Genomic DNA, 23,608 nt, shown 5'->3' on the forward strand with positions numbered 1-23,608 from the left:
CAACTGGTATGCAATCTTGTCAACAGATCACCTGGGAAGAACATTTTATTAAACAAATTTGCTCTAAACCAGTTACCTCCTTTATGTGAAATAAGTAGAAAAGAGAGGTTATAGTGTTACACGTAATTGCATGAGCTATATAACTCAGAGCAACAGATCATTCATCAAAAAGGGAAATTTTGCAGAAATCTAGGGTAAAAATTTCAAAAGCCCCAAGATCCCCTTGAAAATCAATGGGATTCAAATGTCTAAGTCCTTAAAGCACTTTTGAAAAGGTTCTCCTCAGGTTATGATGTGGAAGAGTAAACAATTTTGATACTTGGAAAAACAAGTAGGAAAACACTTTACCTCAAAATTATATGCTAAAAAGTAAAATTATGCCATAAGATATACAAAATAGATGGCAGACCAATTTACAACTTTTAATCAAAATTAATTACTTGGGCTGTTTCATAAAATATTCAATATCAATCCTTCAAATGGAACAGCTGCCAACACACTGTGTATAGACAGCTGTGGCCTCAAACATGCTGAGCATCCTCAGCTTTCATTGACTTTAACTGGCGTGTCAGTGATCAATACTTCTAAAAATGAAGCCCTTATCTCCTAATGACATGACTACATTGAGAGAGCACAGAGCCATTTGAAGCTGAGATATGGAGCTGTGACTACTACTTGATGCATAGAGTATGATATGTTGAAAAACAGGAGATATTTCATGTGGTATGAATTAGGCTACAGCTTTTTTATTAGATGTCTGGAACTGCCTGGCAGTGCAGGTAACCCCATTTTCATTCCATAATTATTCAGGGGGCTTTTATCCAGGTCTCCCTAGCCATCCATTACTAGCACATTATCATCCATCCCTCCCAGGAGCACTAAGGTGGGCTACAAAAAATGTGGGTTGGCTAACTTGACTCCTTGCTGTACCAATCATTAGAGTACCCAACCCCACCCTGTTCCATTCCTTTTAACAAATACCTCTTTTTAAGTCCTTTTCCAAGCTTTGTATCTGCTCACTGTATAACTTCTCTGTGGAGGATCTGCACAGTACATCTGCCAAATACTTACATAATGACTTGTGACCTGCAGCCTACTGCCCTTCATGCTGTACATGAACAAAGTCCTTCCTGAGAGGGAATTTTAGTGATCCCTCAGCTTGCTCCGTGTAAAATGAGGCTTCCCCCACAGAGCTGCCCCTTTTAAACTCTTCCACCTGTCCACTTCCCATGGAATGAGTCAGCATCAACCTGAAGGCCTCTTATCCCCTTCTGCAGCATCTCTTCCCTACCCCAACCCTAGTCATAAAGCACCATTAGAAACCCAAATCTTGCCTACACACACACACACACACACACACTCTGAGGCTACGTCTACACTGCCGGCTTTGCCGGCAGTGCCTATGCAAATGAAGTGCAGATTAGCCTATTGCCATGCTTCATTTGCATAATTTATTCAAGCTGTTTTTGCACAAGGGGTTTTTGCACAAAAACAAGCAGTGTGGATGGGGGTATTTTGCACAAAACCCCTATTTTGCACAAGATCCTTATGCCTTATCCTTAGGCATAAGGATCTTGCACAAAACGGGGGTTTTGCACAAAAAAAGGTCCACACTGCTTGTTTTTGCACAAAAAACCGTTGCACAAAAATGAGAAATAAATTATGCAAATGAAGCATGGCAATATTCTAATCCATACTTCATTTGAATAGGCAGTGCCCGCAGTGTAGACGTAGCCTTAAAGTTTACTCAAACTAAACTGGTAATTGGTAAACCGGTGAACTAAAAGGTGAGCAAGAATAGGTTGCCTGGTATATTCCATAATAAATAATTCCATGTACTAAATAAGGCTGGCATTATATGGAGAAATATCTTTCAAAATACTGGATAATGCTGGTACCTTCAGTAACTTCTGAATTAAGTCTGAAAGTATGTATGTATACTTTCCTAGTGCATGTACATGTCCTATGTACAATACATTCTTGTTTACCCAATGATTTAAGGGGACAGCTAATCCTTTTGGGTACTCAATATTTGGACAACCAGGTGTTTAGTACTCCACAGATTTTGAAATCTGTGCTTCAGAAGCCAACAATTACTGTCTAGTTTCCTCAAAGACATCCAGCTAAGAAGAAAACAGAAAGATTATGGGTTTAATTGCAAGTGTGTGTGTGTTTTATTTTATTTTATTTTTGGAGAGAAAGGGTTTTTTGTTGCATTTGGGTATTTTTTATACACAGGAAACAAATTTCTGTATTGAAACCCTTAAATGTTTATGAGGTTCAGTGCACACATCTTTCTTTGTGGATAATTTGATGCACTAAAACTTACAAGAGACTAAGGATTTCAGTGAATAATTGTTATCCAGCCAGCATCCCTAGGTCACATAGGATCAGCAGAATACACTAGTCAAAGGGCCCATGACTTATTGTGTTCTGCTGGATTAGACTGCTTTGGAAAAACTGGCATCTGTCTTTACAGATCCAGATCTGAAAACACTTTTATTTGAAACAAAAAAGGGACATGAACTATATTGAGATAAATCCAGGTAAATGAGGGTTTAGATATGCGATGTTTAAGTATGTAAGATCATGTTGAAGTCTCTTTGTACATGTATATATACATACATAATTAGTGTTACATAATATTTATGTATATAAAATGCTTAGCATGTTACAGATCATTACTTTCTCTATCACAGCTTACCAATGTTCGTCCTGAAATACCAATCATAGTAGCTTGACTAGTAGCTGATAATGCTTCACATAATGAATGAAAGTCTTCTCCAAGCATTCTTTTGTAAAACTTTGCTTGAGGTCTAGCAGAGCCTTTTAATATGGCATAGAAACCTTGATTTCCAACAACTGTAATTAAAAACAAAACAAGTATTTCATTTCTCAATTATATTATAGACAGTTTACCACATATACTGGGCTTTCTTCATTGTAATTTGATCTTATATTGTGTGTAATAATAATGAAGATCCTTGACATCTTTTATTAAAACATACAAAGAAAAATAATTCAAAATTAGCAAAATATCCATAATATGAATATTCATTGTAAGCAGTCAGACATGACCCCCGCTCTCCTCCATTGGCGTCTAGCTGACTCGACATACTCCTCTGCTTTCCCATTTTCCCTTTACCCTACCTCTCTTAGTTACAATCTATGTTAAGCTCTGTATCATGCTTTGGTATGTTAACTTATATTATTTACATTAGGTCCTTTTAGTATGCCAAGTAATCCAATTTATGGTAGGTTTCTGGCACTCAAGGCCATCATGAGGCCCAGCTTTGCCTAGAAACCATGTTGCTTATGAATATGTATGTAACCTATGGAATGTGTGCAAGGTGTGATTGACAAATAATCATAGGCAGTTTAGGATCTGTGACTTTTTAAGACAGACAAAAGACCCTGCAAGCAGATAAATTAATTGAGAAGCAGCCAGAAAATCACTCTTTCTCTTGGACAAAATGTAACATCACAGCAGAAACCTGGGACTGGCCCAGGGAAAGTAAAGCCTCCTGCAGATCGGAAGAGATCTCCCAAGGAACATAATGATTGAGTCTCAGGGAAGCTGAAGCCTGGCCACCAGCTGCCTACAAAATCAAAAGTAATCTACATCACACTTGCAGCCTGCTTCCAAACTGCCAGCATGAATGTGATGTGTGTGTGTATGTGAGAGTATCACCTTACTCTTAAGAATCTGTGCTAATAAACAACCCCAAAAGCGATACTACTCCAGCCCATCCTTTGTCTGGGTTTGTTCCTCAGCAGGTCTGAGGAAGTGCAACATCCATAACGTCAGGGCATGGTTTACAAAAGAAATATTTTCTCATTTATAAAACAAAGAAAACAATAAAAAAAATCAAACAACACCAAATGAACAACACAGAGGGGTCTATGAGGAAAAGTTCAAGAAACACACACATACAACATAGTTGTGTGCCACTGGTATTTTACAGCTATCTAAGAATAACTGGTCCATCTGTTTTTGACAGGTAGTCAGAGCAGTCCAGCCATAGGGCTACTTCTTATTGAAGGACTGACATTCTTATTTAAGCCAGGTAGCATACAGCAGCAGCAGCACTGCATAATAATACTGGGAATCATTCCACAGATATATTATTTTAATCCTGATTATATTTCAATGCTTATTTTTATTGAGATTATAAACTTAAGCATTTCATTGTACTGACAAGCAGTTTTCTTTAATGGAGTATCAAATATTTGGAACAGTTAACACATTAAATACAATAAATTAAATAAAAAGTATTTTACATGTAATTTATTATAGTTTGTACATTTAAGAAATGCACATATCCAACTTTTTAAAGTGCATGTACAAAGCAGATTTTAAACAACTAAACAATCTGAATTTAGTCCAAAGTAAGTTAAAGGACTCCATTTGGGTCAAACCATAAAGCTAAGATAGGCACCCAGATGTCATATTTGGGGGTTATATCAGCAGCCAGATGTCTAAATACCTATTTAAAATGCCTATTTGCCAATTTGAGGGATTGAACGCAGATGCTCATAGATGTTATGGAGTACACGGAAAGTTGCAATGCTTTACGGTTTAACAGGCATGTTTTTAACAGGTTGTGCCATTTTGCTTCTCCATTTCTCCTTCCATATCCCTAAAAGCATACAACATTATCATTCTGGGACAACTGAAGCAGAAGATAAAGTTGCTTGCCAGCACCATAGTCTGTATACAGCTTTATCAGCTAATGCAGCGAAGAGTAGGTCCCTATTAATCACAAGTTGAAAAAGTAAAATTATTTTCCTACTTGTCTCTTCTTGTACAGGCTGGAATTCTTTAATTTTTTTGCATCATGAACTTTTCTTGCTCTTATTCCACCAGTGGAGCAGCTTTCTTATGAGTAGTTTTGTCATCCAAGAAAGTAAAGAGGGGACTAAGTCATCCACAGATGTCTGTGCCACTGAACTGTTGCCAGTTCAGGGAACAACAAAGTTCCCAGCGGAAAAGGCTTTTCTTACCCCATAGTCTTTCCTCCACACAATGCTATATAGCAATGTAAATGACCAAAAAATTGCCTCTGTTTCTTTTCTGATTACATCTCAGAAAGCTGTTGTTTTGCTTATCCTGTGCCAAGTCAAGCACCAACCTCCAGAGGCTAAAAGATACAGTATCCTAAAAAAAATAGAAAGACCTCTCTAAGTGAAAGTGGTCACTTTGATTCCTGAGACAGACTGGTTTTCCAACAAGAATTCCCAAAATCTAAAGTATAAAAGAGGGCTCTTTAAAAATTCCCATGGTCCTTCATCACTGCCAATATTCTATGGAGTAGCTAAGCAGCATGTCGAAAATACCATTAAGCAATTTGCTAAATGTAGAGAGAAAACATGACTGATGGCAGAAAGGCTGCTGTGTGAAAAGATAACATCCTGTTACTTGTAACCAATTAAGTTGACCTTGCCTGTTGGGTACGTCACCATAGTTGTATCTGTAATGCAGATTAGTCCCACCAGTACTCATTGTCAAGAAATGTGTCTTGCACTCATTCCTAAATACCCTTTGTTCAGTTCCATCCATTACACTAATTCAACCCCCGTGCATCACAATTTTTCACCCTCTTAGGTGTAGAAATTCTTAAAATATTTGTAGATGATTCAGTTCATTTAATCTTTCCTCCTAAATCAATCCAAAACTCTTCAACATTTCTGTTATTTTCTCCAAGTTCTCCCTAGTTTGTGAGCATTCCTGGGGCACTAAAATGCCCGTATTTCAATGCAATAGTCTAGGTAATGTGTAAAAGGAAACACTCTGTCCTGAAACATTAAGTCCAAAGTTGTATAACCATACACTATTGTAATCTACTGTGCAATTAATTGACCACCAACACATAATAAGCCTCTTTTAGCATTAGCACTTTTCCCAACTGAATACCTTTGTTTTGGAGTATTTTAATAGAGGTAATAATATGCTATATTTCTAGTTCCAAACCTCATTTTGTTATAAATTTCTACATTCCCAAAGGCCTTTTGTATGAGTTTTTCTCTTCATTAGTGCCTCCCACACCTCTTAATTTTTGTATCAGCAAATATAAGGCCAGATTCTGCCACCTTGATGTTGAAATCAGTGGGACTACTCACGTTAAGAGTTATGTGTACTCATGAGTCTATCCAGGATCAGAGCCTAACTCCACAAGTATTCCCACTGAAATCAAGGGAAACTCTAATCACAGGATAACAACTGCAAAACTTTTGAGGCAAGAGTCATCTAGAGATCTCCCTTAGTATAAGTGCAAAGCACAAACCCAAATTTAAAAAATAATATATCTTTATTCCTTAAAACATGGAATTTCTTAGAATTACCAAATGTTGAAATGAAATGTAATCTTTTGCGGGAAATGTCATTATATAATTTTTCTATTCTGCTGAGTAAGTGGCATCTAACCTCACAACTGCTATATTTTATCAGTATAATTAATGCAGAACAGCAGATGAAATATTACAAAATGAATAATAAAATAGTCAGTTAAAACACAGTAGTTGTGAACCCCTTACAAAGTTAACACATTTGTTAACAATAAATTAACAAGTCTTTTGGGCTTTATCCAGTACCCTTATGTCATTGATTTAATGATATGTCATTGATTTAATGTATGTAGTACCAGTGCCTTGATATATGTCAAAATACTTTGACAGAAATCAGAAAATGTTGCACCTTTAGTACTTCCAAAAAGATACCTGGAGAGAAAATTAGTGTAGAAACTCTTGCAATAGAATTTTTTAGTGTGAGAAAAGAAAAAAAAATGGTTTCCTTAACTGTTCTCTGAAGATAATATTCTGAGATTAAAAAATATGTCTGACATGTATTAATGTTATCGATTCTGTTTTACTTAGTATAAAATCAATTTAGTGTTTATTTTTGGGTCATAGCATCCAATTAGATTGAAAATGTTGCTTAGTCATGTTCAAAGAACTGGAAAAGATTGCATAGTGATGCAAAGCAGATTTGTCTTTAAAGCAGTATGTGGCAGGCTGAATCATTAAGATTAGCTTTTATCTCCAACACAGTTTGGTGATCAACAATCTTAGCCACTATTTTACAACACATTCTGATTTTGAATTAACTGCTGAAAAATCAACAGGGCACTCAATATAAAGTAACATGAATGTCCTGGTGACCAAGATATGTACAGTAATTCACAGAGAAGTCCTCAATTCTTGCACATTTGTATAGTGAATTGAGATGCCAATTTTCATGACTATCATTTGAATTACTAGCTTTGACTTTAAATTTGTCCTATTCATTATCTCTACATCATTATGTAAATGTAGTTCCTGCCTGTTCACATTTCAGTTCAGTCTGCCTGTTAATTACACAGCTATGCTGTAATGTGTGCTGCTCTGTTCTGAGTTCCATGCTTTGATTTCCATTTTCACTTTAGATGAATTATTTCAAACATTTAAAGGATGATTGGAATGCAATGCTCAAGAATAAATGGATGTGTTGGATCAAACTAAGGGTCACTGTTAGACTTGCATTGATACAATCCCATTGTTAACCACCAATATACCAGAAACTATTACAAGGGGATATGGATTTTTAATGTTCACATCTTTTTTTTTAATGCTGTGGCAGTACAAGGAATGCACATGCCAAAGGAGTTAACCAAGTTTAAGGCAGATGGGTTATAAATATTGCTACTTCATTTTAAGACAGTTAAAAACAAAATGATTATTAGGCAATTACTTCTAATTTTTACAACTCCATTCCCCCTCCATTTTTTTTAAATTAAGCCTTTTCCTTCCATTCTTGTTTTCTGGAATGAGTACAAATCAAGAGAATAAATTTTATCTCAGGTATTATCAGACTAATTCCACAATGAGGCTATATAACATGAAGCATCAACCATTGCTCTGACGATAGATAATTCAGAGGAACTTGCTTTCATAATGAATTTTACAGCAGCACTATCTCCTTACTAGAATACATCATATGAGCAACGGTGCTTTGTATTATCCATCACCAGAGCAATGGCGCTTGGTGTTATCCATCAAAAAAGCAATGGCACTTAATGTTATACATCAAAGCGATGGTATTCTGATGATGTACAATAGAAAACACCATTCCCTGATGACATGATTATAACACAGGGTTTGTCCAATTTGGAAGAAGCTACTAGAAGTTTTTGAAAAGAAAAATTTTATGAACTTTTAAAAACATCTAATCTGTGGGGATTTTATATTAGTAACTCCCATCAAACAAATTACAATAGGTCTTTCAGGATTTTTGCTTCCCAAGGATTGGAAAGAATCATTAAACAGAATGACATTCCTCACTACAATATAGTTATAGGAATAAAATCCGTGATTTAATATAAAGCAAAATTAGAATAGTTAAGGCACCTAGCATCATTAGTCACTATTTAAAATCTTTTGATTCATAGTCACTGAGTACTATTCAGAAACTGAAGGTTCTGTTAGATACAGATTTTTTGCTGAAGACACAAACTCTCTTGTAGGTTTCTTAGCCTTATCTAGTATGACGGGGACTTAAATATTGTGCCTACATTTCACACTAAAAATGAAAAAAATAACCTTTTTTCCAGAATTTTAATATGTAGATATATTTTTCCTCTCAAAGCACAACTAATTTACCCTTGACAGTACCTTTACAGTCTTTTTGAATAACAAGAATGTGTCTCATCCCAGAAGCATATCCCTAACAGACGGCGATATATTCAAAGATATATAAGATATGTTTCATCACCTAGAAAAACAATTTATGTGTACAGATTGAACTTCTCCAATCCAGGACTCTTTGGTCTGGCAACATCCATGGTCTGGCATGACTTTGGTTAGCCGGATGTCCACTTATCCTCAGTGTGGCCAAGTTTCCTGCGGTCCCATAAAGTTTGCTTATAGTCACCAATCCTGGATCTCAGTGCTCTGTGCTATTATTTAGTTTTTACCCCTAAATGTCTTTTAAAATCCCAATTAGCAGTGGAAGTATTGGTAACGCAGCTAGACAGTATTGATGTCCTGAGGTCCAGCACCAGACGGCCCGGAGGATGCCAGTGTAGAGAGGTTCAAACCTTATGTTATAACCAGATAAGAAAATTATTGTGACAGATATATCACTTACCTGTGCTTCCTTTTACCCAGTGTTCCATGATGGTACAAATGCTGAGTTCCTTCAGCTCTTCATCAGAAAGCTGAACTCTGATGTCAGGAATGAGCTTCATCATCTCGTACACTGTGTTATGTTCTTTGGCAGATCTTAGAATGGGGCTGCAAATAATGTATTAATATATATCAGAAGGTAATACATTTGGGAGATTCAATCTATATAATTTGCTATCTTGTTAAAATCATTTATTGTTTTGTTTGAAGATACGTTTGAACATTAGACATTACTTCTGCTATAAATGTCCACTATGCATTGACTTAACCACAGTGAACACAATACTGTTTTCTAGTTCATTACGCTGTGCTTTATGTTAGGTATAACCAATTCCATTGCAGCTACTATTTAACTGAATGCTCTACACTGTAAATGTATGGTGTCGGGCCATAAGAATATTTATGTCACCATATAGCATTTTGAGATCGTATCAGAAACATATGTGCAGTAATTATTCATTTTACAAATATAACATTAATTAACTTTCTGTATAAATTCAGGAAGAAACGTAGGAATTACAGCTTATTTATTGAATGCAGTAATGAAAGAATTTCAATGTCACAATGTATTCAATGTAGTAACATCATTCCTACAGTACAAACTTAGCAGTAACCCTATTTCTTATTGGCTCTGCTGCGTTTAGCCTTTGTAATGTTCTCAGTAAAAATTATTTTACACACGGATAGCACTGTGTAACTGAGTATTTCTTCCTCTCCTGGAGTGTACCAAACTTCTCTTCCAGAAATAGTTCATCTGAAATTATGTGAACCAAATAAAAATCGTGTTTACTTATAAATATTCAAAGTAAAATAATGTACATGTGTAAAGTGCGTATTTAGATGGAAGATCAGTCTGTGGTGGGGAAAGGGAATGCGCTGCAGAAAAAGGGATTAAGTGTTTGATACAAAGCATAATGAAATATCTCAATTTTTCTACTGAATTTTAAGAGCTTTGGATCAGGCCTCAAAAGCGAACAGTTAAATCTCTACTAGGAGAAAGTAAAGGGGCATAGTTAATCACAAAAGCTACGTCTACGCTGGCAGCTTCTTGCGGAAGAACTCTTTTGCGGAAGAGTTCTTGAGCAAAAACTCTTCCACAAGAGAGCGTCTACACTGCCATGTGCTTTTGCGTAAGAGCATCCATGGCAGTGTAGACATTCTCTTCCACAAGAAAGCTCTGATGGCCATTTTAACAATAGGGGCTTCTTGCGCAAGAAATGCATGTTGCCTGTCTACACTGCTCTCTTCTGGAAGAGCTCTTGTGCAAGAGGGCTTATTCCTCGTGGGGAGAGGAATAACTCTTCCGGAAGAAGCCCTGTTTTACAATGCTATACTGTAAATTTACTTCTGAAAGAATGCTCATGCAGTGTAGACAGCCAGCAAGTTTTTGTGGAAGAACGGCTGTTCTTCCACAAGAAGCTGCCAGTGTAGACGTAGCCAGCGGCATTAAATTTCATGCTTTCAAACATTCAACCAATTAATGGACTTGTACAATAGGTCATTATTAACTTTTAATCTAGGCAACAGAAAATGAAATAAGGTGGTTTTATGTTCTCTAATTCATATCTCTTTGTTTGTTAACAAACACTTCCTCACCTATCCATATTCTCATTTACTCTGTGAAAATTGTTCCCAATTGCTAAGACCAAAGTGTTTGTGTTCTTTAATTTAATTTTAAATATGGAATAGAATTCTCCAACTCTCTTAGGGTAGTTTGGAAAAAAGAAGATTAAGGGGGGACATGATAGCGGTTTTCAAATATCTAAAAGGGTGTCACAAGGAGGAAGGCGAAAATTTGTTCCTCTTGGTTTCTGAGGACAGGACAAGGAGTAATGGGCTTAAAGTGCAGCAGGGGAGGTTTAGATTGGACATTAGGAAAAAATTCCTAACTGTCAGGGTGGTCAAATATTGGAATAAATTGCCAAGGGAGGTGGTGGAATCTCCCTCTCTGGAGATATTTAAGAACAGGTGAGATAGACATCTGTCAGGGATGGTGTAGACGGAGCTTGATCCTGCCTTGAGGGCGGGGGGCTGGACTCGATGACCTCTCGAGGTCCCTTCCAGTCCTATTATTCTATGATTCTATGATTCTATGATTCTATGTCTACACTAGCCACCCTAGTTCGAAGTAGGGTGGCTAATGTAGTCATTTGAACTTGCAAATGAAGCCCGGGATTAAAATATTTGCATGTTCCCGGGCCATTTTTAAATGCCCGGTAGTTCAGACTCCCTGCCCGTGGCTACACGTGGCACGCACTAGGTAGTTTGAATTAAAGCCCCTAATTCAGGGGCTCATTACAGGAGGAGTAACGGTAGTCTGAATTAGGGGCTTTAGTTTGAACTACCTAGACCGTGCTGCGTGTTGCCACGGGCAGAGAGTCTGAACTACCGGGCATTTAAAAATGGAGGCGCCCAGGAACATGCAAATAAAGCCTGGGATAATTTTAATCCCGGGCTTCATTTGCAAGTTCGAATGACTACATTAGCCACCCTACTTCGAACTAGGGTGGCTAGTGTAGACATACCCTTATAGCTTATTGCAAATATTATTTATACTTTCACACACCTGTAGTGCTAAACTATTTGTTCAGCAAAAAACAGATTATAAAGCCAGATTTGTGCTTGTGTTCTCTTAGACCTTACCCTGAGATGTTCACCTCTTCTCTGGTGTCTGACAGAAAAATAATAGACTATGAGCCAATGTATATAGAGAGGAAGCATACAATATTCTGGGTGAATTATCAGGAGTATCATATGTAAGGCATGGAAGGTGTTTGTTCCTCTCTACACAGTACTTGTGCAGCCTCAGCTGAGCCCTGTATCTAGTTATGGGAGTAATGTTTTAAGAAAAATGGGAACAAATTGGAAAGTCCAGTGGAGAACAATAAAAGCGGCAAAAGGTGTAGAAAATCTGGTCTATGAAGAAAGGTTAAAAAAACATGGATGAGTTTAGTCTTGAGAAAAGAAGACCGAGGAGGAGATCTGATGATAGCCATCCAGGATGTTATTATATAGTTCTCTATTCTTCTCCATGTCCATTGAAGGTAGAATCAGAAGTAATTGGCTTCATCTGCAGCAAGGGGCATTTAAGTTCGATATTGAGAAAACGTTCTAACTATACATATAGGTTAGCAAGGGTGGTTGCAGGATTCTTATCAGTGGAGGTTTTAGAGAAAAGGGTAGAGAAATACCTATTGCGGTGATGTAGGGGTTTTTGGAGTACGTGGGGGGGGGGGGGGGGTGTGGACAAGGTAACATATTCATGTGCCTTCCAGCCCTACATTTCTATGAATTTTACTTCCTTCATCCACATTCTTTCTTCCTTCAGCCCAGGATCTGACACTGAAGTATCCTTCCTCTGATATATCTCCATTTCTATCACCTGATAATTCAGCTCAATCTCCTACCCTCCCTGCCAAGCTCCATTCTGGGTTCTTCCACTCAGCCATCAAATATGCTCTTGTACCTCCTATTATCTCTGTATGCAACTAGCGCCTAATTTGGACATGCAGTTACTGCAGCAATGAATAGTGATTGGGTAAATGCACACATAAGGAGGCCACTGTCTGTGGATACAGGGCAATATGTGACTCTAACTTTTAATACTCTACCAGTGACCCAACACTAAAAATACAAAGTTTGACACACCTATCCCTAACCCACGTTGATCCACGGTAGCTAATGTCCTCCTAGCTATCTGGCAAGTTAAAAATAGCAATGTGATGTCACAAGTGGGAGCCAATGGATTTGTTCAGTTGAAAAGCATATCAGATGCCACAGAGCATGTTCAAAAGTATTATTCAATTGCTTATAATATTTTCCATGGGTTTTTTACATTTAGTATGTTATAAAGTTCAGCCATTTTTAGTAATATGTAAAGTTATCTAGAAAAAAGATAGTCAGAGTTGTTTTGCAAGAGGACTCATATTTTTTCCCTTTTCATCACTTTAAAGTGGCTTATGGGATTTCGTTCAAGCATTCCAAACTAATTCTTTCCTGAGTTGACACCAAGCATGGAAAATTTGAGATGGAAAGGTAAATTTTTCATGAAGTCTAGAGTACGGAGAATCAATGGAATTTTAAAAGAAATTATTTTGCAACCTCAGCTACTGTACAGCAGCTGCAAAAAAGCATGACCGTTTGTAATAAGCTCCTCCGTTGGACAAAGAAAGCAAATAATTAAAGAGAGATCTTTTCCGTAATTTATAGTTCTTGACACATGAAAATATATTGTTTATCTGTTACAGGGTGACTTGTCCACTTTAAGGGGTGTTGAATTAATTTATATGGAATAAATGGGTCATAAGAGCTAACATAACCCAGTCACTGTTCCTCATTAAACACTGTTACGCGAAGTCTAGAGTTTGGTAGACAGAGACCTCTGCTTGCTTAAAACTATGGAAAACACACCATTAAAATCTTTTTTAACCTTTCATTAAAGCTAAAGAAGACAAAAACAGTTTCTGTATTTGAAATGTAAAGTGTTAGATAGGGCTTTGATTTTAACAGCATCATTTATTCTTTCCCAATAGAAGGAGAAAGGAAGGAAGATCACCCTTGTCTGACAGTCTCATAGGACAGCTCTAAATGATGTCATTATGTCAAATGTATAATGTGCATATCCACACTACTAAGCCCTTTTCACTGACTTCAAGGACTTGCAAAATTGATGCCTGTACTCCATCTTGGCAAGAAGTGTAGCACTAGAGTCACCCTTCCTGGACTGAATTAGGGTAAGTGTAGATATAAGCACTGTGTAATTTGATGGGATTGGCCTCCAGGAGGGTCCCAGATTGCTGTGCTTTGACCGCTCTGGAGTACACTTTCAAGTCCACTGCACTTCAGCTAGGGGCACACGAAAAGCCCCAGGAACTTTTGAATTTCATGTTCTGTGTGTTCATCATGGACAGCTCACCAGCACAAGTGACCAATGCCTAGGGCCACAAACACCAGCATGAAGCATACAGGAGTCACTAGATCTGATTTCTGTGTGAGGAGAAGAACCTGTGCAGGCAGAGCTCTGAACCAGCAGAAGAAACACTGACATCCATTCAAAAAATCACACAGGGCATGGAGGAGAGTGGTTATAACAGGGACACACACAGCAGTGTCACTTGAAAATAAAGGACCTCAGACAAACATACCAGAAGACAAGGGAAGTGAACAGTCACTTCGGTTCTAAGCCACAGACATTACACTTCTGTGAGCAGTTCCACACCGTTCCAGGCAGGAACCCCATCAGTACTCCTAAACTCTATGGGTGCGTCTACACTGGCAAGATTTTGCCGCCTGTCTACACTGGCCGCGAGTATTTGTGCAAGAACACTGACTTTGTACTGTACAAAATCAGGGGTTCTTGCGCAAATACTCCGACGCTCCCACTCAGGGACAAGCCCTCTTGCGCAAGTATTCTTGCGCAAGAGGGCCAGTGTAGACAGCCAAGTTAATTTCTTACGCAAGAAAGCCCGATGGCTAAAATGGCCATTGGCACTTTCTCGCGCAAGAGAGCATCTACACTGGCACGGATGCTTTTGCGCAAAGGCACATGCCAGTATAGACGCTCTCTTGTGCAAATACTTTTAACGGAAAAACTTTTCCATTAAAAGTATTTGCGCAAAATCATGCCAGTCTAGACACAGCCTACGTGGATACCTCCCAAGGACCTCAGGTGGTCTCAAGCAACAACAAAGACATTATTGATGAGGACAAGGAGAAAGAGAATGCACAGCGGCAAGTCGAGGTTCCAGTCTCTCCAACAGCCAGCATATTTTCCTAACTCGGGAGCCAATCCCCTCCCAAGACCTATTGTTATGTGACCATGATGGCAGGGAAGGCATCTCAGGTAAGAGTACATTTGAAACCATACCACAAGGGTTAAATGCAATTGTGTTTAATGTTTCATCTGAGGTAAACAATTAGGATACAGTGGCAGCCAGTCCAACTGTTCTGAGGGTGCACCCCAGAAAAGGCTGTTTATGTGCCTGGGGATGGACCGAGAATCCTCCAATGATCTCTCCATATGCAATTCTTGACAGAAGGCTTCTGGAGAGATCTGCCTTATTCTGTCCACTGCAGTAGGGCACTTTCCCATGCCACAACAGCATACAGAAATCTGGCATAACAGCAGCACATAGCATAGCAGCAAAAAGTTCCGGTCTCTGCCCCTATGCCTGCAGCAATCGATCCGCAATCAGTCCATTTCCAGCTCTGTTACCCTCAGGAATGTCATATTGCAGATGGTTACCTAGGTGAAATGGGGAAAGTTTCATAAATGACAGCCCTGAAATAACGCTCCACTGTTTGCTGATCCCCATCAAAAATATCCATGGTGTGCCCTGTTTGTGCTTGGAAGGGATCATCCTGGACCAGTCAGCTTGGTCATGATGGGGGTGGTGCCATGATGACTGTTCAAATCCTGTGTTTCTCCTTCCCAAACCCGGTGCCACTACTTTTCGAAAGGAAACACATTAATAAACACTCAGGCAATATTCATGGTGATGTGGGAAAGAGCGATATAGTTTGCAGTCATTAACCCCAGATGTTTGAAAAGCAGCTGCAAAAGACCTATCCTGCCCTTCTTGTGTATTTACCATGCCTGCCTGAAAACCAGATTCTATTGCCCACTACTGCCATGTATTGCATCTCAATTGTAAGCACTTCTTTTAAAAGACAACAGTTGACCTTGTACCTAAAGGCAAAGTATGTGCTACTGCAAAGTGTTCCATTCATCGCAAGAATTAACCTCATGTTTTCAACAACGTGGCTGCATCTAGACTGGCAAGTTTTTCTGCAAAAGCACCTGCTTTTGCGGAAAAACTTGCCAGCTGTCTACACTGGCCGCTTGAATTTGCGCAAGAACACTGATGATCTAATGTAAGATTGTCAGTGTTCTTGTGCAAATATTATGATGCTCCCGCTCAGGGATAAGCCCTCTTGCGCAAATGCAGGTAAAAACTGTTTTGCGCAAAAAAGCCCCGATGGTGAAAATGGCGATCGGGGCTTTCTTGAGCAAAACCGCTTCTAGATTGGCACGGACGCTTTTCCGCAAAAAGTGCTTTTGCACAAAAGTGTCCTTGACAATCTAGATGCTCTTTTCCGCGAATGCTTTTAACGGAAAAACTTTTCCGTAAAAAGCATTTGCGGAAAATCATGCCAGTCTAGCCGCAGCCTGTATGTTTTGCAAAGCTATCCTTGTGGAGGTTTTTTCCCCTTGCAGCTGGAAACTTGTCTGTGAGTGCTTCCCACACACCAGCACAAAGGCTGTCCCAGATTAGAAGGTGAAAAAAAGCAAACAAGCAACAACGTATTCTATCATTTGATGTGTTCCCTGCTGCGCCTGACAAGGCTAAGCTCAATGCATGGAGGCTTACACCATTGGAGAGCATGTGCACAGACCAAGAGCACAGGAAAGCATGCAGGGAGGAAGAGTGTAATATGCAGGAAGAGATGTTGTGATTTATAAGGAACATAAGGAACATAAGAATGGCCATACTGGGTCAGACCAAAGATCCAACTAGCCCAGTCTTCCAACTGTGACCAATTCCAGATGCCCCAGAGAGAGTGAACAGAATGGGCAATCATCAAATGATCCCTCTCCTTTCATTCATTTCCTGACAAATAGAGGCTAAGGACACCATTCCTTCCCATGCTGGTTAATAGCCACTGATGGACCTAACCTCCATGATTTTATCTAGTTCTTTTTTTGAATCCTGTTAAATTTCTGGTTTTCATAACATCCTCTGGCAAGAAATTCCACAGGTTGCCTATGTGCTGCGTGAAGAATAACTTCCCTTTCTTTTAAGCCTCCTACCCATTAATTTCATTTGGTGACCCTTAGTACTTATATTTTGGGAACAAGTAAATAACTTTTCCTTATTCACTTCTTCTGAATCAGTAATGATTTTATAGACCTCTATCATATCCCCACTAGGCTCCTCTTTTCTAAGCTGAAAAGTCCAAGTCTTTTTAATCTCTCTTCATATGGGATCCATTCCAAACCCCTATTCATTTTTGTTGCCCTTTTCTGAACCTTTTCTCCTGCCAAAATGTCTTTTTTGAGATGAGTACATCTGTACACAGAGATGTGTACATCTGTACACAGTATTCAAGACTGGTGTACCATGGTTTTATATAGAGGCAACGAGATATTTGCTATCTTATTCTCTATCCCTTTTTTAATGATTCCTAACATTTTATTTCCTTTTTTGACTACTGCTGCACATTGAGTGGATGTTTTCAGAGAACTATCCACAATGACTCCAAGATCTCTCTTTTGAATAGCTATGGCTAAATTAGTCCCCATCATTTTGTATGTATAGCTGTGATTATTTTTTCCAATGTGCATTACTTTACATTGATCAACATTAGATTTCATTTGCCATTTCGTTCTATGAGATCTTTATGAAACTCTTCACAGTCTGCTTTGGTCTTAACTATCTTGAGCAGTTTAGTATCATCTGCAAATTTTGCCAACTCACTGTTTACCCCTTTCTCCAGATAATTTATAAATAGCTTGACCAGGATTGGTCCCAGAATGGACCCTTGAGTCACCACTAGTTACCTTTCTCCATTCTGAAAATTTACCATTTATCCCTATCCTTTGTTTCCTGTCCTTTAACCATTTATCAATCCATGGGAGGACCTTCCCTCTTTTCCCATGACAACTGATTTTACTTAAGAGTCTTTTGTGAAGGACCTTGTCAAAGGCTTTCTGGAAATCTAAGTACACTATATTCATTGGATCCCCCTTGTCCACATGCTTGTTGACCCTCCCCCCCCCCCCCAAGAACTCTAGTAGATTAGTAAGGCATGATATCCCTTTACAGAAATGATGTTGATTTTCCCCACCAAATTATGTTAATCTATGTGTCTGACAATTTTATTCTTTACTATAGTTTCAACTAATTTGCCTGGTACTGACATTAAACTTTCCTATCTGTAATTACCAAGATCACCTCTAGAGACCTTTTTAAATATTGGCATCACATTAACTATCTTCCAGTCTTTGGGTACAAAAACAGATTTAAAGGATAGGTTAAAAACCACCGTTAACAGTTCTGCAATTTCACATTTGAGTTCTTTCAGACCTCTTGGATGAATGTCATCTGGTCCCAGTGACTTGTTACTGTTAAGTTTATCAGTTTGTTCCAAAGCCTCCTCTAGTGACACCTCATTCTGGGACAACTGTCACCTAAGAAGAATGGCTTGGATTTGGGAATCTCCCTAACACTCCCTAACACTCTCAACCATGAAGATCAAAGCAAAGAATTAACTTAGTTTCTCCTCAATGTCTTTATCATTGTTGAGTGCTCTTTTAGCATCTCAATCGTTCAGGGGCCTCACTGGTTGTTTAGCAGGCTTCCTGCTTCTGATGTACTTTAAAACATTTTGCTATTACTTTTTGAGTTTTTGGCTAGCTGTTTTTCAAACTCCTTTTTGGCTTTTCTTATTATATTGTTTACACTTAATTTATAGAGTTTATGCTCCTTTCTATTTTCCTCACTAGGATTTAACTTCCACTTTTTAAATGATACCTTTTTATCTCTCGTTGCTTCTTTTACTTGGTTATTAAGCCATGGTGGCACTTTTTTTTGGTTTTCATGCTGTGTTTTTTAATTTGGGGTATACATTTAAGTTGGGCCTCTATTCTGGTGTCTTTGAAAAGTTTCCATGCAGCTTACAGGGATTTTACTTTTGTCACTGTACATTTTAACTTCTGTTTAATCAACCTCCTCATTTTTGTGTAGTTTCCTTCTCTGAAATTAAATGCCATAGCGCTAGGCTGCTGAGGTATTTTTCTGTCTGTCTGGAAGTGGAACAGTTCTACAGTGTCCTGGAAAGACTCATCTACGTACCTCTCTGCCTCCCTTAGCTCCTCCATTTCAGCCACCTTGGCCTCCAAAGTCCATACATGGTCTCTGAGGGCCAGGAGCTTCTTGCATTGAATGCACACATATGCCACCTGTCCATAGGGCAGGTAATCATACATGGTACATTGTATGCAATGAAGAGGATTGCCCCCATTCTGCTTCTGGGCTTTTAAGTGCATTGTCTCCTATAGATAATTAGATTATTGACAGGGTTTTTATTTAAATCCGGTAGATCAGGTACTTTGGGTTTTAGCTTAGTTTAAAAGTTTTAAAGAATGCCAAGTGTACCTAGTTCCCTTCAAACTCACACTCTAAAGTCCCTCATGAAACTCCCTGTTAGCTGCTTCTGTTCACTAGCTCTCTAGTCACTTACTAACAGGCTTTATATAGCCCTGGCCTTCCTGATAGCCCTGACCCCTGCTTAAGGCTTTACCAATGAACAGAAGGTTCTAGATTTCAAATTCCCATTTAAAAGCTCACAGCTTCCAACTACTGTCCTCAGCACACAGTCCTTCAAGCAAACAGCTCAGAACATGGATCTTCAAACAAATTGAAACAGACAAGCTTGAGGGCACAAACAGACATGATGAAGCATCTGGCTGAGGTTCAAGAAAGGCAGCAAGACTTTAGAGTTCTCGTGCACCCAATGATGAACCAGCTGCCCTCCTCCCCAAGTTTCATATCCTCCTCTCTCAAACATCCAATAATGTGGGGGAAGGGCAAGCTCCAGTACCCCGTGTACTCAACTTCAATTCCAGGGAAGGTTCATGGAGCAGAAGGCTCTCATTCCCACAGCTTTGACTAATACAGAGTGCAAATGTAAGCTATGTGTCCTTGTCTCCCCCCACACCCATAATATCAGACCCGACCCTGAGACCCAGGTTATCTTTAGTATTCAGTACTTTCTCTGTTTGGTGTATGCTAGAATAATAAAAATGTATGGACTGAGGACGAGAGATTCTTTATTCACTGTTCACACTGTGCTTTTATCTGATCCAGGATTTGGAGCCTAACCCAGAATTCCAATCGGCAGCTGGAACTGTGGCATAGCTGCTCACAGTACATCTCTCTGTAAGTTGATACGAGTCATGGTAGTGAAGATGTGTTCTGCCAGCTGAATGCCTATAGTGTTTGTTATCAGCTATATAAAATCGGAGGCTAATTTGGTAATGCAGACATACCCTTAGATGGTATCAAAGAAGGTAAAAATTTCAGGAAATAAGAAAAATGTAATTGAGAAGAGCTGGAGCTGTTGTTAAATTCTGACCATATTTCATCCGAAGTAATGTTTGGGGTTCAGATGAAAGCAGTAGATTTGTCCATGTCATCTGGGTCCTTCTCTCTGACCTGTCTAAACCTCTGATATCAGGATGATAAAGGCTCAGGTGGTGGCAGTCATGATAGTGAAGTCAGTGCCAATCACCAATTTTTTTCTCGGGTTCTTTTTTAAGGGCCCTATAGGAGCAACAGTCTATCCTCTATTTGTCTACCAATTAGGCCTACTTTTTGACAAACCATTTCTGGTTCATTTTTGTCTGATCTCACACATTTCCTGTTTACCAAGCACAATTGTAACACAGCCTTAAGCCATATCAGTAGGTATTTTGTTTGGCCTAATTCATTATGTTTGTCTTGCATACCTTTTTCATCTGCTATTACAGATTATTGTGACATCTTATTAACTTTCTCATACTTTCTTACATTGTGATCACAATTAGAGCAGAAGTGTAGGCCCAATTATCAAAACAGAGATAATGTGGGGTTGGGACAGCTAACCTCTATTCAGGAAGAGGTAATCAAAATAGCAGCAGATTAGCTGGGGTATGAGACTGCCCAGGTGTTAGTCAGGTAGCTCCCTTCTGAACATGAGAAAACCTAACTGATGATGACAGAGGAGAAAGAGGCTAGACAGCTTAGAGAGGAGAATTTCAGGGAAACGCAAAGTCAGAAGAAAGGCTCTTTAGGTTGCGAGCCAGAACCAGAGGGGAGACTGGTGATCTGGGGAAGCCTGCCTGAATCCCAGCACAGCTCCATGAAAGAGGGCTGTGGAATCCATGTAGCCAATGTGGAAAGTATTGTGAGTCAATGAACCAAAGGAGGAGCAAACCAAACGGGGAGACTCTCCAGAGAGGTCAGGAACTGTAGTAGAACTGGCAGAACTCCTAACTGGGAACCCAAAGCTGGCAGAGCTGAGAACCCAAAGCTCTGAAACAGGGATGAAATGAAAGCCTTCAGTGGGAATAGTTTGTGCTCGAAGATGCCAAAGGAGACTGTACTGCATAAAGAATAGCTAAATTTGGTCCCAGGAAAGAGAATGCTATTTTAGGCATTCTGGGCTGTGAATAAAGTTACTGGGAGAAGTTGGTGGAGACCAAGGGAGGTTACTTGCAGAACCACACTGTGTCAGGAGGGAGCATGCGATAGGATGGCACCCTGTAACACTACTGAAAATACACTGCAATGTTTGATCCTAGTATGAAGCTTGGATTTGGTGCATCTGAGAAAAGCAGAAGGAAACATGATTTTAAGCCACCTGTCTCTCTCTGATCCAGGACCAGCAAAGTCCATTGGCAAAATTTAGAGAAGAACGAGTCCTACTGTTAATTATACTGGTTGCTGGGGAACCAGAGAATCTCCTGTGCTATGATGGATTTTGTGCTACTCAAGGACTCTTCTGTCAGGGGAAATCTACAGTTGCACCTTTAGGGAGCTACATCTTCAGGGAGCTGCTGTGCTCTGCTAAATTCAAGCAGGATTATTCAGGGCTCAAAATCAGGCCCACTATGTTGAAAGTGTGCCTGCATGCCTAAATAGGTAACTTAGCCTCAGTTTTGTCCATTTGCCTTTGCTCTCTCATTTAAATGCAAATCAGTTTTGTGCACCAAAGCATCGCCTGCCAATATTGCAGTTGTTAGTACTTTGCATGTACAGTTCAGGGACATCATTTACAAAAAATGTAACCTCCTGTACATTTCCATCATTTGTGCAGCAGAACTACTGTATGCGGTTCAGTCATTAAGCACTGAATGAGTTAATAATGAGATACCAAAAAAAGGAAAGACATGCATAATTGTACTTTTGGACTCCACACAGCTGGGACACACACTGCTTCAATAACAATGGGGGGAGGAGAGGAAGCAAGCTTACCTTGGCTTTGGTTAGACAACAGATTTGACTCTATGTAACAGATTGAATTTAAACAATATGATTACTAGGAAGCTCACAATGCCTTTATGAGTAACCTAATAAAATAACATTGGGGAAATTTCATTAAATATTTGAAGATACGTGAGTAGTTTAAAACAGCAATTTAAAAAAAGCTAGTACTTTGATCAATACAGTAGTTTCTCACTTAGGGCACATCTACACAGCAAGACAAAACTCAAAATAAGCTATGTAACTTGAGCTACACTAACTGCATAGCTTAAGTTGAAATAGCATATTTCGACTTTTGGAGCTGTCTACACAGCAGTTATTTCGAGATAGAACACTCTTCCTCCGACTTCCCTTACTCCTCGTCAGATGAGGGCTTTAGGAGTCAGAGTAAGCAGCCCTCCAGATCTCCATTATTTTGACACTGTCAAAATAGCTGCTTGTGCATAGACACAGACTATGTTATTTCAGAATAACATCAGTTATTCCAAAATAATGCTGCTGGGTAAACCTAGCCCCAGGAGCCAAATTCTTAAATTAAGGTTACTGTAACTTAGTGTGCCTTGTGAGGAATCCTGCATTTATTTTTAGATATTGTTATAGCAGGAAAAAGCCAGAAGTAGCCCATAATCAGTCTTCAGCTATTGTTCAGTTTTCCACGTCTAAGGAATATGCTTATCCATACAAAGATCATGTCCTGGTTAGCAATCAGGCAATTATCCATGATAACAAAGCACACTGCTCTTGAAAATAAGGCAGTACCTACAGTGCAAGAGACTGGGTGGCTCAGAGGCTCTGGTAATCACTTGCCATCTTGCACTTTTAGGTCAGTGGTTCAAATACCACCTAGTGTGGCAGTGAAAGACCTAAAAGAGACATCATATGACCATAGTTTGGTGTCTGGTCTATATGAAATAAATTAGGGCCTTAACCCTGTCCCTAATGCTGAACAGAGTAGGTAACTTGAGTGAAGATAATAATGGATAAAGAACAATTGGCAGAATGGGTGGACATTCAGACATTTTAAAAGCTTGTAATAAAATTCCTTACAAAGCTATTGAGGAAACTGAATAACGACAAATTGAGTAGTACTGTAAGCTCTGGTCATAGTTAAGATTAGAGATAATGGCTAGATTCTCATACTCCTACTGACAGTAAGGAGTGTGCTTTGCTTCGTGAGAAGCACTACTGGTTTCTTAATAAAGGACTCTCAAGATGGGAAAATGTAGTGGGGTGATTTAGGGATCAATATTGTCAAATGTACTTAACAATTTGAAAGAATGAGTGAGTAAGCAAGGTAGGAACATGTACTATTCATACACCATTATTTTGGTCAGTAAATGCTACAAGCTGTAGGATTGTGAGGAACTAATCAAATGGGCCAATACAAAGGCAGATGAAATTCAATAATAGTACAAGGGCAAAAT

At 39.0% G+C, this 23,608-nt stretch overlaps 1 protein-coding gene across 3 annotated transcripts in view; it reads right to left on the reverse strand.

Annotated features, from left to right (window-relative positions):
- The window catches only part of CNBD1 (cyclic nucleotide binding domain containing 1), a 312,853-nt gene that overhangs the window by 121,812 nt on the left and 167,433 nt on the right, over positions 1-23,608 (reverse strand). For all 3 annotated transcript variants that reach the window (XM_025179439.2, XM_075919792.1, XM_075919791.1), the window contains 2 exons: positions 9,122-9,267; positions 2,705-2,862 (listed from right to left, as the gene is read on the reverse strand). In XM_025179439.2, coding sequence (XP_025035224.2) covers positions 2,705-2,862; positions 9,122-9,267 — 304 coding nt within the window. The remainder of the gene's footprint in view (positions 1-2,704; positions 2,863-9,121; positions 9,268-23,608) is intronic.

The sequence above is a fragment of the Pelodiscus sinensis genome, chromosome 2 (genome assembly GCF_049634645.1).
Source record: "Pelodiscus sinensis isolate JC-2024 chromosome 2, ASM4963464v1, whole genome shotgun sequence".
NCBI lineage: Eukaryota > Metazoa > Chordata > Testudines > Trionychidae > Pelodiscus > Pelodiscus sinensis.